At 67.6% G+C, this 16318-nt stretch overlaps 1 protein-coding gene across 2 annotated transcripts in view; it reads right to left on the reverse strand.

Annotated features, from left to right (window-relative positions):
- Positions 1–16318, reverse strand: part of PIEZO1 (piezo type mechanosensitive ion channel component 1) — a 54595-nt gene that overhangs the window by 23942 nt on the left and 14335 nt on the right. For both annotated transcript variants that reach the window (XM_047078916.1, XM_047078915.1), the window contains exon 2: positions 4210–4305. In XM_047078916.1, coding sequence (XP_046934872.1) covers positions 4210–4305 — 96 coding nt within the window. The remainder of the gene's footprint in view (positions 1–4209; positions 4306–16318) is intronic.

A 16318-nucleotide genomic window follows, 5' to 3' on the forward strand; every position in this document is an offset into this window, starting at 1 on the left:
GAGGACTCGTGGAGCCCTGGGGTCACCCTGCTCTGAGCGGTGAGCAGCTCACCCTCCGCGCAAGGAACGGAGACCCTGAGGGCCCCACGCTGAGCTCGAGCCCCGTCTCAGGACTCGGGCTGGGCGCGGCTCGCCCCAGATCCTCACTGTGCCGCCAGCGGACCCCTGGCTCGGGGACAGAGGCGTCCCTCTCTCCTGCCCAAGGCTGGCACGCTCGGAGCCCCCGCTCAGTTGTGTCCCCTCGCCCAGGGGTGGCCCAGCGGGTGAGACCCCTGGAGTGCCGTGTGAGCACACGCGCCGGGGAGGCCGGGGCCGGCCCTTGCCCACGCTCTGCCCCACCTCACTTGGCTGAGACTCAGAGGGGGCGAGGGGCTCCCGGGGGCGGCCCAGGCAGGACTTGGACGGCTTCGCTGACACTCGTTTCTAGGTCCCTCCCGGCCCCCGACCCTCGGTAGGGCAGGGGTGAGCGAAGGGGAGGGCAGGGTGGGGCCGCGGAGCACTGGGAAGGAGAAATGGAAAATGAACGGAACGTCTGGCGGTCGGCCCTGGCCGGGCCGGCTCTGCTCAGAGCACCGGGCCAAGAGCAGGGGGAGGCCGCGGGCCTCCCGTCAGGAGGAGGGGTCGGGCTACCTGTGGGCACTGTGCGGGAGCCTGCGGGGAGCCACCGCTGTGCCCCCCTGCCAGGAGCCTGCAGGGGCGAGGGGCTGAGAAGGCTGAGCTTCCCTCCAGGCCAACCCCCCTCTGCCCTGCTCGCCCGGGCAGCCCCTCCCCTGCACACCTGGGAGGTCCCACCAGGAGGCAGCGGGGGAGCACCTGGCCGCCCCCGTGGACGCCCAGGCTGGCCTCGGGCGCTACGGGAGCCGAAGCCTCAAGAGCCAGGCTGCTGGGCTCCTCGCACACGTAAGAACCCGGGGTTCAGAGGGGCGAGCCCGAGGCTCGAGACCCCTGGGCGGGAGGGCGCCCCCGCCCCCGCCCGTCGTCCCGTCCGGCCCCTCTTGGACCTCTGGCAAAGCGCCAGCCGTCACCGCTCCCCTCGTCATCCGCCCCTCCTCATAGCTAGTTCACTTCTCGGGTGGGCGCGCCGTGTCCCAGACCACAGGCCACCACGAAGCCAAAGGGGCCAGGGCGCTGGCCGTGTGGCTGTAGCTCCCTGCCGGGGGGGGGGCTGGCTGAGCCAGACGTGCGAGGGGCAGGAGGGGCAGGAGGCCCGGCGCATCCGGCCAACACCACCGACCAACCTGGACAATCTCCCACACTGCCCACCTGAGCTCGGCTCGGGCGGCGGGAGGACGGGGCAGGGGTGGGGGGCAGGCGAGGGGCTCCTGAACCTGCCAGGGGCGGGGCGGGCAGAGGAACAACCCTTGAGGATTGTGAGGTTGGGCCCCGAGAGCTGGGAGCGTGCGGGGAAGGGGCGCCGGGGGGCCCGGAAGGTTCCGCCAGCTCCTGTCCTGGGGCCCGAATGCCACTCGCCCGGCCACTCGAGGCCCGCACACACAGGCCGCGACGCCCCCACCGTGTCCACGGCAGGGCAGAGGTGCGCAGAAACCACCCACCCTAAAGGACCAGGGGGTCGGGCTCTCCAGGAAGTGGGGCTGGCGGGCGGTGGACCGGGGGGCAGAGGCAGCGGGCGGGGCTTCCCAGAGGGGGTTTGTACAAAGAATCTGACCCACAGCGGGAATCCCGGGCTTGCGGCCCCCCAAACCGCCCTCATAGCGGCCGCTCCGTCCCCCACACTGTGGGGCGTCCCTGCCTTCAGCAGGGAGGGTACCTTGTCGACCGCCGCCCTTCAGCCCTCTGGGCCTTCCTTCCTCACCCACCCACCGCACCCCCGAAGGCCTCACTCGCACACCCTCTTGGGGCCAGCTGTTTGCAGACGCCCCCTCTCCTGATGGGACCCGGCCCCTGGGTGCACGGGGCTGGGGTGGGGGGGGACCCTTGGAGCGGCTCCTGGGGATGTTCCAGGAAGTGTGCTAAGAAGCTGGGGGAGGAGCGCCCGCAGTCACACCCAGAAGGCTCCAGAGAGGTGGGGGTAGGAAGGGGACAGGACAGGGGGCACCTCACGAGCCTGAGCCCCGAGCCCTGGGAAGGAGGTTCTTCTCACAGGAGGCGGCAGGAGGGTGACAGGAGTCCCTGGGGACTCACACCGCCATCCACCCCCAGGGAGAGGGCAGGAGTACCTGCAGGGTGGGGCCAGCCCCGGGGTGGGCTTTGTCCTGAGGCGGGACAGGTGTTAAGTCCCTAAATGTGAAGCAGATGGCCCGGCCGTGACCCCCAGGCACAGGGACAGGGGACGGGGCCAGGGGTCAGCACCCTCGGGGCCCAGGCGGCGTCAGACCTTCCGCCAGATGTCCAGCCTCCGAGCCAGCCCTAACCCAATGCCAGGCGCCCCGGCACCTCCCTGCTTTCCTCTCTCCCACTCGGAAAATCCAGGCAGCCTCCCTGCTCCTGAAGGGCCGCTGAGGGTGGACAGATGGACAGACGGAGGTCAGGCAGGAAAGTCTCCGCAGCGCTCCCTACCCCTTCCCCAGCGGACCCCTCCCCCCACTGCCCATCGGGCGGCCCTCGAATACAGGCACTGGCTCCACGGGTGGACGGATGGTGGGCCTGACGGACGGACGGACGGACGGGAGGAAGAGGGGGGCGCCCGGCGGGGGAGGACCTGTGGGAGGTATAGACCCTGCGGCCTGAGCTGGACCAGATGTCACAGGCTAGGGAGGGGTGACCAGCCAGCCTGTAGGGGGCAGAATGACACCTGCCCCCTCCCTCGATGTCCACACCCCAATCCCCGGACCCTGTGAACACGCTTCCTTATGGGGCAGAGGGGAACCAAGGCTGCCAAGCAGCCGACCTGAAAACAGGGGCTGACCTTGGACCCCCAGGGAAGGCCAGTGTCACCACAGGGTCCTAACGGTGGACGGTGGCGGGAGGGCCAGAGTCAACGTGACGAGGTGACACTCGACGGGCCGTTGCTGGCTTGGGCGACGGAGGGAGGGGCCGTGGATGCCTCTAGAAGCCGGGAAAGTTGAGGAAACGGATCCTCCCGGGAGCCTCCAGAAGGAAACGGGGCCCGTGACACCGATGCCGGCCCGCGAGGCCCGTGCTGGTCTCCCGACCCCCCGCCCGAGGGGCGAGGCTGTGCTCCAGCGGCCGCAAGAGGCTCAGACGCCTCCGAGGCCCGGAAGCGGCCAGCAGCTACACCCGGCGCCTCAGAAGGCGGCGCCTGTGGCCCGCCTCCCTTCGCGGGTCCTCAGCTGTCACGGCCAACACGGACCTCGGCCCGGCTGGGGCTACTTTTTCACCCGTCTCTGCCGGGCGCTGGCGCTCGTGCTGCTGACGGCCCGCTTCTCCCGGGGACCCTCACGCAAGCCCGGGGGCCCGTCCCCCCTCCAGCTCCGAGGGGACCTTCCCACCCACAGGGGGCAGAGCTCCCTGAACAGCTGGGACAGGTATGGACACTGATGCACGCGGACAGAGGCGGCCGGAGCCCAGGGTGAGAGTTTGGACTCCATCTGTCCCCGTGTCACCTGGCTGCAGGTCCGCACCTGTTCACAGCGGGCCTGCCTGCCCTCCCGCACGGGGCTCCCGAGACGGGGCGACGCCTTCGGGGATGGCTCCGCGCCGTGAGCCCGCCTCCAGACCCTCCTGTGGGCACAGCCCCTGCTGGGTTCCCCACGTCTGTGTGCCTGGTGGACACAGGAGACTACGTGCCCACCCGCCAGGGGTCAGGACCCCAGACGGGGCCTCGAGTGCCCAGCTACCCACACGACAGGGTGGCTGGCCATAACCCGAACCCCACGGAGCTCACGCAGATGGCAGGAGCCCGACTTCGGGGGGTGGGGGCAGGGGCGGCTGGATATAAGGGGTTGGCCGCAGCCTCAACGGGCACAGTGGTTCGGGGGGGGGGCGTGGGGAACAGGAGAGGGAGCCCGCAGGAAGACGGCCCGTCTCACAGTGCCCGGGAAGCCCCAGGGACAAGGGGAGATCCGTCCAAGACCCCAGAACACACGGCGAGAGAAAAGATTCTGAACTCAGCCAAAGGTCGACAATGGAAAACAACGGAGCTTGGGACCACGCTTCCTTTACCCCGGCCGTTGAACTGCCCGGGGCCTCCGGGGAGCACGCGGCGCCCCGGCCCCTGGAGGCCCAGCTGGTCCTGTGGACGAGTCCCCACCCCCCACCCCCAGCAGGAGCCACTTTGCAAGCCCTTACCTGGGACGCTGTGCGGAGAGGGGCCCGGGAACCAGGGCAACAGCAGCAGAAACAGCAGGTAGACCAGAGACAGGGCGTTGAAGCGGCACAGGCAGGCTGCAGGGGAGGAGAGGGCGGTCAGCTCAGCCACGCGGGGCGCCCAGCCCGTGCCCCGGACACCCCCAGACGCCGCCCCCCAAGGATCGCCCTGTAGAGTGCCTGCCAACATCACCCCTCAAACACCATCCTTGACGTCACCCCCAGACGCCGCCCCCCAGATATCACCCCAAACTTCACCCCCAGACGCCGCCCCCCAGATATCACCCCAAACTTCACCCCCAGACGCCGCCCCCCAGATATCACCCCAAACTTCACCCCCAGACGCCGCCCCCCAGATATCACCCCAAACTTCACCCCCAGACGCCGCCCCCCAGATATCACCCCAAACTTTGCTCACAGACGCTGTCCCCTAGATATCACCCCTGGACATTGCCTCCCAATGTTACCCCTCAAATATCACCCCAGACATCACCCCCTAAATATCACCCGGACATAATCCCCCCTGACATCAAGCCCCCAACATCATCCCCCCCCAGTCCACTGGACATCCCCGTTAAGCATCGCTCTAACCCCGGGCCTCGGTACGGCCCCCACAGAGCATCCCCCCCAGACGCTGCCTGCTTGTCACCGTGTGAGGCCGGCTGCCTCCTTCCACGTGTGAGCAACCTCACTTAGCGTGTGGCACGTCACCCATCGCTCAGGATTCACGCTGTCACACCGTGTCCAGACCACACACGTCACCTGTCGCTCAGAGCACATGTCCACTGTCACGCCGTGTCCCCAAACACACGTGTCACCTGTCAGAGCACATGTCCGCTGTCACGCCATGTCTCCACACGTGTCACCTGTCACTCAGCACACACAATGTCACACTGTATCCTCCTACAACTAGTTCTTTTTACCAACGTCCCATGTTGTGATCCTCTCGTGCAGATGCTGGGGCCTGGTCCTGTCCGCCCGTGTCTCAGGGGCACCGAGGGGTGCCCTCCCCCCACGGGCGGACAGTGACAACGTGCTGCCTTTCCTTCCTTTGTAAAATTCTACAGTTTCAGGTGCACACAGCACAACTGACCTCTGCAGTCAGCGCTCAGAGCCCTAACTCGCGTGCTCGCGGGGACACGCCGGCCACCCCGCGGCCTCTCGGTCCCACTTCTCCGTGAGCGGGATCGTGGGGCTCCCAGCCGGCGGCCTGGCTCCTGTCTCCGCCTCTGAGAGCCGCGCGTGTGCCCACGGCCTGTCCCCGCCTTTGCCCTCGACCCCACGCCCTCCACCCGGCACAGCTGGACGCTACCTTGACCGAGGGCGGCCGGGGGGCCGGGGGACCCGGGGCTGGGCCGGGCCCCGGGAACCAAGGCCTGTCAGGGGATGACGTCCTGATGTGGGTGTCGTCGCCAGGGAACCGGGGGCCCACTCAGCCTTTCCTGGGGTGCCCGAGAGCGGGCTGGCAGGGCAGGTGGGCACCACCGGAGGGGCCCCCAGGGCAGAGCCGTCCCTGCCGCCCGTTCCTCCACCGCCTCCGGCGGCAAGCGGCCCGGGAGGACGGCGCAGCCCGCCGAGGGCACCGGCGCCTACCACGAATCCGTCCCCTCCTGAGCAACCCGGCCTCGCGGCTCAGACGCGTGTGGCTAAGCCGACGGAGCCCGCTCTATTTCCCACCAGAGGCAGAGTTTACAAGCTGTCCCGGGACCTACTCTCTGCCCCCCCACTGGCCCCCAAGCATGAGCCGCGACCCCGCAAGGACTCGGACGTCCAGGTGGCAGCCGTGTGGACAGCCAGAGCCCAAACAAGCTGACTCGAACTTGCCCATCTGGCTGCACAGACCGCCTCCTGGGGGGTGGGGCGGGGGGGGCGCAGGGGTGGCATCTGCTCTGGGAAAAGGATAGGCTAGGATAACAGTGCCTCGGGGAGGAGGCCACTGACCCGACCTGAGTCTCGAGCAGGGGGGCCCCCTGGGGGCGTGGCCAGGTCTGCACCTTCCGGTCACCAGGTGGCGACGGAGATCCCTCCTCCCTTGGTGGGGGGGGGGGCACAGGTCTCCTCCGGGTCCGTTCTGCCCCCCCTTGCTGTTCAGACAGGCCTTAGCTGGAGCCCCTCCTACCCCTGGAGGCCGCGGCGAAGGAGGGGCTCCCGGAGAACACAGGCCGCTGAGACCCGGGAGAACCTGCCGACACGCCCAGGCTTGTGGTCACCAGCAGGGGCTGCGCACACCTCTGCCTGTCCCCTGTCCTCGCCTTGTCCCCAGGCCGGGACCTTGGGCAAGCAGAGAAGCTGCAGGGGAGGGCAGGAGGGGCCGCGGCCTGGGGGGCAGACCCTTGACCGTGCAGCCGTGGGCAGCTCCAGGCCTCTGTTCCCACGTCTGTGCGACGGGGTTCGCACGTCCTGCCTGAAGGGTCATCGGAGGGCCACACTGAACGGAGGACCAGGTGCAGGGCCGGGGTTCGAGTCCGTCCCACCCACCGCTGACTAAGCCCCTCCTATCACCCCAGCCTCGCGGAGGCCCCAGGAACCCCAGGGGGGGCGCTCCAGGTCACCTTCCACACCTGGAGCCGCCCCAAGCCTGGGCACGCCCCCTCCATCACACACTGGCCGTGGCACCGGCTCGACCAGAAATACGACGTTGTACAGCAAGCGCACATTTTCGTTAAAAAAAATCCATCCGACCCGGCCCAAGAGGCAGGGAGGGAAATGCGTTGACGGCAAAGGCTCCTCACGTTCCTCTTTGTGCCCCAAGGGCCGCACTTCCCAGCCCCCAGGTCGTTTCTCTCTCTCTCTCTGAGCCACAGCGACCCGCCACAGCTCCCCAGAGAGGGTGGCACTCCCTCGTCCCAGCCAAGCCACGTCCATCCTCCTGACACCCCGGCCACCTGCACCCGTCCTCGGCCCCTCCCCCACCACGCACCCCGTGACCTCCCAGAGGCTCCCCTGCTCCGGCCCCGGGCACAGGGCCGCGGGTTGAGGCTCCCGGGGGCAGAAGCAGTTTCTAGGGGAGCAGGACCCTGAGGCCAGGATGGCGGAGGCGACGGTGGTGCTTCCTGGATGCGGAGTTTGGGGAAGATGGAAAGTTCTGAGGCTGGGTGGTGGGGACGGCTGCACAGTACGGAGACTGCACCTGAACCACTGCACCACACGCTTAAAAACGGTTAGGGGCGCCCGGGTGGCTCAGTGGGTTGAGCGACTGACTTCAGCTCAGGTCGTGATCTCGCGGTCTGTGAGTTCGAGCCCCGCGCCGGGCTCTGTGCTGACCGCCTGGAGCCTGCTTCCGATTCTGTGTCTCCCCCTCTCTCTGCCCCTCCCCTGCTCATACTCTGTGTCTCTCTCTCACTCTCAATAAATAAACGTTAAAAAAAACAAACAAAGGTTAAGATGATCAATTTCGTGTTCCGGGTCTTTTTTTTTTTTAATATTTATTTTTGAGAGAGAAAGAGAGCGTGAGTTGGAGCACAAGAGGGGGAGGGGCAGAGAGAGGGAGACACAGAATCCAAAACAGGCTCCAGGCCCCCAGCTGTCAGCAGAGCCCGACATGGGGCTCGAACCCATGAACCGAGAGACCGTGACCTGAGCCAACTGAGCCCCCCAGGGGACCCCTAATTTTTTTTAAGTCATCTCCACACCCGACATGGGACCTGAATTCACGTGGAGCCTGCTTCAGATTCTGTGTGTCCCTTTTTCTCTGCCCCTCCCCTGCTTGTGCCGTCTCTCTCTCTCAAAAATAAACATTTAAAAAAATAAAAAAAAAAAAGTTGCATGTTCTACCGACTGAACCAGCCAGGCGCCCCTATGTTCTGTGTCTTTCACCAAAATAAGAAAATAAACATTTGAGTTCAGCGAAGGATGTCAGGAACCAGAACCTGAGGGCCAGGCGGGCCGGAGCCTGAGAGTGTGGGAAACGGCCCCGGCCTCTCCCACACCAGGCCGAGCAGAAGGGAAAGAATCTCTGAGAAGCTTATCTGCCCGAAGCAGGAAATCGGAGATGGAGAGCCAGAGGCGCGGCCGGGTGGCCCGGCCCCGAGAGGGACCCACCGCGGCCCTCGAATTCAACACGCGCGATCTGCCCGGCAGAAGGTCCGGTCTGGGCTCCGCAGACGGCCGGGTGGGAGACGGCGTCTCCAGCCACACCGACGAGGCTCCCAGGTGCCGGGAGGTCTCGGCCGGCCGCCCGCCGCAGGGTGCCAGCTCGCAGAGGCCCGGCTGCCGTCCCTCACTCGTCCGCCGAAGCTGGCACCAGGCGGGCGGGTGACGCCGGCCCAGGGGACGTGAGTGGGGGAAAGCCGGGCCCGCTGCCTCCAGTGGGCGGAGTGGCAGAGGGGGCTCGGGGTCCGGGCCGGGCCGGCCACCCTCCCCTGGGAGCAGGGACCGGGGACGGGGCAAGAGGCCAGCAAGGGAGCACAGGCAAACCGGCCTCGACAGCGGAACTCGGGCCAGCGCTCGCGATGCGCTCCGTCCAGAGGAGGATGCAGGCCTCAGAGAGGAAAGGCTTCCGTGGTGGTGGTGGCCGGGGCTTAGTTCTGGACTCCTGGCTCCACATCCGGGCCTTCTGGGACCCTCCGTGCGGCCATCGAGGCTGCCGGGCTGAGTGCCGTGAACGTGGCCTCACCGTGCCTGTGCACGCAGAGGAGGCGGCCTGGAGGAGGTGGCATTTCTTTTGGCCTTGAAGGCCGGCCAAGACTCGGGGAAGGGTGGAGGAGGTGCCCGTCAGCCCCAGGCGAAAGCAGAGAAGGAAGAACCCGCTGGAGGGACAGGGCCCCTGCTCTGCCCAGGCAGCTCCCACCTCCCCAAGAGAGCAGCTCTGGCTGGCCTGTGACCTCATGGGGGAAATATGCCTTTTCCTGAGCCAGGAACAATAGGTTGGGGGTGGGGGGAAGAGAGCCCAGCCCGGCAGGAAAGGACTCCCTCCTGCCAGGCCCCCTCACCCTCGAGCCAGCGCATGCTTAACCCTTTACAGACCCTCACGCAGCCCCGCACAGCCCCGAAGTCCCACCCAGCAAGCGGTCCACCAGACGCTGGGCCTGTCGATGAGGGAAGTGGGGTCTCGGCCGGTGCAGGTCAGGAAGGGGAGGGGAGGTTCGGGGCCCATCACACACCGCTCCGCTCACGCCACCCGGAGGCCCACACTGGGCCCACGCTGCAGATCAGGCTCCCGGGTCTGGGGCCTTGTCCCCTGGGGCTGGCCGGTGGCAGGTGGCAGGAGACTGCCCAGACCTTCCCCACCCCTTCCCTCCTGAGGGAGCCGGAGCTCCGAGCCTCCGTCTCCCCATCTCTAAAGCAGGGTGGACGAGACGTCCGCACGTGGAAGTGGGGGCGGGGGGACGGGCGGGCGCTTCACCTGCCGGCAGGGTCCTCAGTGACCCTGCGGGGGGTGTGGCCGGCACCACTGGCGGGGAGGAAACAAACATGGCCAGGCTGAGCAGTGAGCCACAGGCCGGCGACACAAGCAGAGCGGAGCAGGGTGGGAAGGCGGTGGCCGGCGTGGGCACGGGGACCAGGGCTCACGGGCGCCACGGCTGACACGGGGCGGGGGCTCTGACTTCCAGCCACAGCCCACACCAGTGTCACAAGCTGGAAGGACAGTGTCCCAGGGAGAGGCCGAGGGGCCTGGGCAGGGTGGACGAGCCACAGCCAGCACTGTCCCGGGCACCTACGACGGGCAGGATGGCTGCCTCTACTTTGCAGGTGAGGAAGCTGAGGGGCTCCCGGGGACCGGCGCTGACACCCTGCCACTCGGAAATGGTGCAGGCCCAGGTGACCTCGGTGCAGGTCAGGAAGGGCCGGGGGTGGGGGGTGGGGGGTGGGGACCGGTGCAGGACGAGCAGGTCTGAGGGGGCAGCTGCGGGCGCAGGGGCGGCCGGGACGGCAGAGGGAGGGGCACTTCCTCCTCTGCGAGCTGTGCCCTGCAGGGGTGAGGCCCTGAGCACCCCGGCTGGGCTGCTGGGTCACAGGGAGAAGGGCTGAGGCCGCCAGCCCAGTGGTCTGGGAGGAAGAGAGCCGTGGACAAGCAAACTTGTCCCCACCCCCCTCTGGGCCTCGGTCTCCCCCCTGGTGAAAATGGGAGCCGAAGGGCCGGGTCTGAAATCTGGTGGCTCTGCCCAGCTCTACGGGAGACAGGCCTCCCTGTGCCCGCGTCCTCGGCTGCTACGTGACAGGGATCCCGCTGTGCCCCTCCGGGGACCGAGGCAGTGGGCACGGTGCCCAGCACGTGGCAGGAGGGGGCTGGCCGGGCACCGTGGGACATGGCAGCCGGCCGTCCACGTACAGGATTCCTCTTGAGAGAAACAGAAACAGAAACCCGATTCGGGCTCGTAGATGAACAAAAAGTGCCGGAAAGGTCTATGCCCAGTTGCTGTTGGCGTTTGCCCGTGCAGGAGGGTCCTTGGCCCTGGGAGTCCCCCTCCTCTTAGGGAGAACATTCTCACATGTCCTGGACTTGCTCACAAGTGAAGCGACCCCAAAGAGAAAAGCCTGGCGGGAACAGCGTGGAAGGGGACAGACGTGTGACCCGGGCTCTCCTTTCACACCAGGGGCTGCCGCTGGGAAGGGCCTGAGTCGCCTGAGTCCCCAGGGCACTGTGGCAGCGGGCGGGACTAGACCCGGGGCTCCTGGCCCGGGGCCCACACCTCCAGGCCTGCCATCTGCGGCCAGCAGGGCCAAGCCCCTAGGAGGCCAGGTGGAGCCCAGGGACGGGAGGTCAGAGTCCCAGGTGACAGCTGCCAACCCAGGGCGGGGGTCCTGGTCCCAGCCCCGCCACCCTCCCCCTGCCTGCTGTCCCCCAGGCTGTGCTCACCCTGCCTTACTTGGCTTGGAGGAGAAGCCCGTAACACCCTGCTGGCCTGTGCCGGGGCGGGCGGGGGGGGGGGAGGGGGAGGAGGAGGAGGAGGACAGACGTGGCATAGGGGCTGTCCCTTGCCCTCTGCTCGAGCTGCCCGGGTAGCAGGGCCCGCCGGCCTCCACGGCTGCAGCATGTCCCCAAGCTGGGACCAGACCCTGACCCGGGGTGACCAAAGGTTTGGATCTTTCTGGAAGAGGAAGGTGGGGAGGTGGGCCTAGGGCCCGGGAGTGAGCTGGCCCCATCCAAGCACCCCGTACCCTCTAGAGACAAGATCTGCGGTCACAGAAAGGCCAGGAAGGCAGGGTTAGAGGTCAGAACCTCGGAGCACAGGGGCGGGAGGGGAGTGAGGGCTGTGCCCGCCACACCCTCAGGCCTCCTGGGACCAGGCTCCACTCAGACGCCCCAATACCTGCCCACCGCCCCCCAGAGATGCTTTCCAGAGTACGCCCCGCAGCACCCCACCCAGAGAGCTCTGCTGAGGGGCCTGGCACTCTGTCCCTTAGCAACTCCAGCACTGGCCACACGCCGGCCGTTGGGGCCTCTGGCCCCCAGAGCGCCACACGGTCCTGGGGTGGGACCTGCCAGACGCCGCCCCGGGGACAGGGGCACCAGCCACGGGTGGGGTGGGGGGAGAAACGGCCACAGGAGCCCCTCACGGTTTACGAAGTTAAGAAACTCAGGGACCTACCGAGGACCCTCTCCTCTCACAGGAAAAGGCTGGCCTGAAGTCCGCAGAGGGCCTCCCACAGCCTCACGGGGGCAGACACAGGGCACAGCGAGGGTCCCCGCGGGCCAAGGCCAAGGACGCCGTGTTGCCTAGTTGGAGCCCAGCCAAGAGCCCAGGGCCCCGTGCCGCCGGCTGAGGTTTAATTAGCGTGGGGTCCGGGACACTGGTTTTATGGCTCACCTGACGGCCAGGCCCCTCCCCTTCCGCCACCAGCTCCGTGAGGCTGGCCTGAGGAGCGCCTGGCGGCCACTGAGACCCAAACACAGAGGGACCCCCAGGAGGGACCCCTGCCACGTCCTCCCACGCAGTCCTCGGGTTGGGGGCGCCTGACGGCTCACGGCCCAGCTGCCCTCCCAGCCACACGCAGCCCCAGACGGACGGCTTCAACGAGGCGAGCACGGCGTTGTGGAGTGACGGTGCAGGGCACAGAGGGACAGCATGGGTGGGGGTATGACCTGCATGGTGTCCGGGGACCTGGGGACCCAACAGACACCACAAGAGCCCCCGCCGTGCACGGCAGGCACCTCGAAGCCAGTGGTGGGTGCACGGCGCGGGTGGCCTGGCCTCTACGACCATTCACAGGCCTTCTGACCCCAACGTGTCACAAGTGGGGCCACCTCCTGGCCCCCAGCTCTGGAGCACGTTCCCCTGCCTGGAGGGGGCTCAGCTCTTCCGTGCTTCTCCCCGGGACGCTGCCCAGACACCCACCGAGTGCCCGGTGCCACCAGCAAAGCGTCCCTTCACGTCAGACTCAGGCGGCCCCTCCCAGGGGCAGGACCTGCGTTTCCTCAGACGTGTTTGTCGCGGGCTCTGTTCCCGTGAAGGGTCAGCAGCCGGCCACCCTGCCCAGAGGAACCCTCCAGAGAGGAGGCCGGCCTCCAGGCGCGGGCGGGGCCGCATTCCACAGGGAGGGACCTCCCGGGAGGCACAGGCCACAGGCTGCAGGTAAACAGCCGGGGGGCGGGGCGCCCAGGAACGGAGTTTAGGGACCGGGCCCCACGCGGCGCCCCCACCCACCTCTGCGAGGACGGGGTTTGGCAAAAACCCCCACCGGGGCCACTCGGAGCTCAGGGGCCTGGCCCGGGAAGGGGCCCCAGGAGGGGCGAGCTGACAACACGACGTCCCCCAGCCGGCGGCTGGCACGCGTGGGGGCTGGCGGGCTAGAGCCCCCCGGGTGGGTCTCCGCACGGGCCAGCCCCGTCCAGGGCCCTCAGCACGTCCTCAGGTCACCGCCCTCCCGAGTCCCCACCGCCGAGACTTCCCAGGGAACAGCAGGACATCCTCCAGCCACAGGGAAAGGGGCTCCGCGCGGAGCAGGGCAGACCAGGTGGCCAGGGGCCTGCGCCGGGCGCCCACGTGGAGACCCGGCCCTGGCGGTTCCTTGTGCCCCGCGGGTTCTTTCCTGGACGGCCAACTCGCACCCCACAGGTCAGGCGGCCCCTCGGGCGCAGGCCCCGGGCAGAGAGCGGGCCGGCAGCTCAGGCCGGGGCGAGTGACACCTGTGACACCCGGAGCTCCGGCTTAGGGTGCCAAGCGGATGTGGCCCGTGGGGTGGGTGGTCCCGGGCCGGCGGGACCTGCTCCTCCGTGACCCTCTGGCACTTCACCCAGAGGGCGGGGGCCGCAGCTGTGACCCTGCCCTCCACGTGACTGAGGGTCTGACGAGGTGCGTGGGGGGAGGGGGTCAGCCGTGGGGGCCTCTCCTGAGGGTGAGGGGCTGCAGGAACCATAGTCCTAACACCCGAGGGGGTCCTGCCCCCAGTCGCGGCGCCGGTTGTCCGAGTGCGCAGAGAGGCCCCGGGTCTCGGACAAGTCCCGGTGCCCTCCGGCTGGCTGACCCCAGGGTCCAGAGGCCTCTCGGGCTGAGCAGACTACGGCAGACAGGGTTTGATGGCGAGCTCCGGGCGAACGGAGACCCCGCGGGCGCCGCACCCCCCACCGCCCCGGATCCCGGGCTCGTTGATGACTGACCTGCCCCTACAGGGGTGCCCGACGTCACCAGGGCCACACCACACGGGGGACCCCGAGCCGTGCACCTGTCCCCGGGCCACCCGGCGCCTCACACGGGCAGAACTCACCACCCAGCAGAGACTGCCAGATGGGGGGCCGCTCCCCTGGTCTCGACAACAGCCCCCCCCGGAGCCGCTGAGGCCCGGTCCTCTGTGCGGATGCCAGAGGGGACCATGGAGCTCTGGGGCGAGCTCCAGGAGACAGGGCGGCAAGGGTCCACACCCGCCACAGACCCCAAATAATAAATACACTCGACCCGGCCCATCGTGTGTCAGGCTGTCATGAGCCCAGTGACGTGCGGAGGGCACGGGGGCCAGAGCGCCGCCTCCAGGGGCCCAGTCTCCTGGGGACGATGGTGGACACAAAGGAACAATGAATGAGTCAATGAGAACAAGTCTTGTGGGAGCCAGCAGGGAGGGGCTGCTGGGACTGGCCTCCAGGAAGCCCTCCCCTTGGGGGCAGGGGGGACCCGGGCCCGGAGATCCCACACGGGATGATCCAGGGCAAAGGCCCTGAGGTGACCACGCTCACAGGAGACCCAGAGGAGGGCAGCGTAGCACCCCAGGAGACCGCGTCCTCCCAGAGCCCCAACCAAGGCGGCCGTGTTTTCCTATCAGGTCCTCGTCAGGCCAACATTTAGCATAACCCATCTAGAGAGTGGGGTCCTTAACGCAGGGGTCCCAGCGCAGGCTCTCAAGCTCGCCAGGTCACGAGGGGCCGGGCCCCGCGGTCGGTGCTGGATCGGAGTCTCTGGGGACCGGGACGTGCCCCGCAGACCCAAGGCCCGCGCTCCAGAAAGTGCCTGGTGAACTGAAGGACCCAGGGTGTCCTTCCTCCAACCCAGGAATGTGACTGCATCACAACCCGGCGGCCGTCCTGTCTTCTGAGGCAGCACCTAACCTCACGGCGTGACCTGGGACCACCCTTCAAGGACAATGACCTTCTGCTCCCTGCATGCTGGGGTCCCTTATCCTCCGGCCTCCGGCCGCTCTCCTGCGAGTGCCTTCTCCCCACAAACCCCAGGACGGCATCCACTGCACGGACGGCCGCCGCAGCCAGGCCCACGGACAGCCCGGGCTTCAGAGGAGTCTCTGGGCCGCTTACCGCCTTCCGGAGGCCACGCCAGCCTTTCCAGATGTGGGGGTCCACCCTGGGTAGACCAGGTACCCGCATCTCCTCCCCAGCTCTGGGCCCAGGACCCAGGGTTGGGGCACTGACTCAGAGCCCCACCCCGTGACTCAGCCAGCCCACGGCACCCCGAGTCTCAGCCTGTCCGGCGTGGCTCGTGTGCACGGCCGCAGAGTCTGGTTGGCCCTGCTGGGGGGGCCCTTCCCGGCAGGAGAGAGGAATGCCTTCTGGCCACCTCCTCTTGGCAGGCAGGGGTGGGGGGCGGGGTGGCTGGCCAGGTGAGAGGCGGGGGACGCAGGCCCTTCTGAGCCCGGCCCTCCCCGGGGCTGAGGGAACTTGGGGGGCAGCACCGGAGGCTGAGGAAGGGGGCTGTCGTCACGTCTGTGTACTTCAGCAGGGGACCGTGTCAGGTCCTGGCTCCACCCCCTCCGCTCTGTCCCCCGGTGTCCCCTTTGTGAAATGGGGCACCGATGGGCATTTGTGCCGTGACCACCTTTCTCCCCAGCCGACGCCCGCCCAGCTCAGGGCCCGTCTCCAGAAGGCACCACCCTAGTGAGCGAGCGCCGGGCCCGCGGCGACCCTGATATGTTATCTGCGCCCTGGATCAGGCAGGGAGGTCAGGGGCTGTGCCAGCTGTCAGGGTGCCTGGTGATGTGACGAGACGCACACGCGCGGTGCGCAAAGCAGCACACCTGCGCGGTCAAGTGCCCGGTCGGGAAGGTTGGGACCGGGCCTTGGGGGCCAGGCGTGTGGTGGTTTCCGCCTCAGCCTGGCCAAGCTGCGGGGAAGGTTTGCCTTCTGAGGATTCACGTTGAAACCCTCGGGGCGCCTGGGTGGCTCAGTCGGTTGAGCGTCCGACTTCAGCCAGGTCACGATCTCGCGGTCCGTGAGTTCGAGCCCCGCGTCAGGCTCTGGGCAGATGGCTCAGAGCCTGGAGCCTGCTTCCGATTCTGTGTCTCCCTGTCTCTCTGCCCCTCCCCCGTTCATGCTCTGTCTCTCTCTGTCTCAAAAATAAATAAATGTTAAAAAAAAAAAATTTTTTTTTAAATAAAAAAAAAGAAACCCGCAAACCCTAAGAGCAGCAGGTGACCCTCCGGGAGCCAACTGGATGAAAGCCGTAAGAGCACAGAGCAGGCCCCTGGGAAAGAAGGCGCTCTCCAGGGCTGCCCTGTGGAATGCGGACTGGGGATTGCCACTTCCTCTCTTGCCCGAAGTCCCAGCCGGCCGCGTGCCCCACGGCCGCGCCAGCCAGTTCCCGGAGCAAACGTGTTCCTCTCTCGCGTGTCTGCGCATGGGCACATCGGTGCTCCTGCGGGATGTCGCATCCGTCTGCGTCCCACTGGTCCCGTTCCTCTGACGGACCCACCTGGTACTGACGGTCAG

Source organism: Lynx rufus, unplaced genomic scaffold, assembly GCF_022079265.1.
Source record: "Lynx rufus isolate CCGP_SWC_20201006 ecotype Redwood Valley unplaced genomic scaffold, mLynRuf1.p SCAF_16, whole genome shotgun sequence".
Taxonomy (NCBI): domain Eukaryota; kingdom Metazoa; phylum Chordata; class Mammalia; order Carnivora; family Felidae; genus Lynx; species Lynx rufus.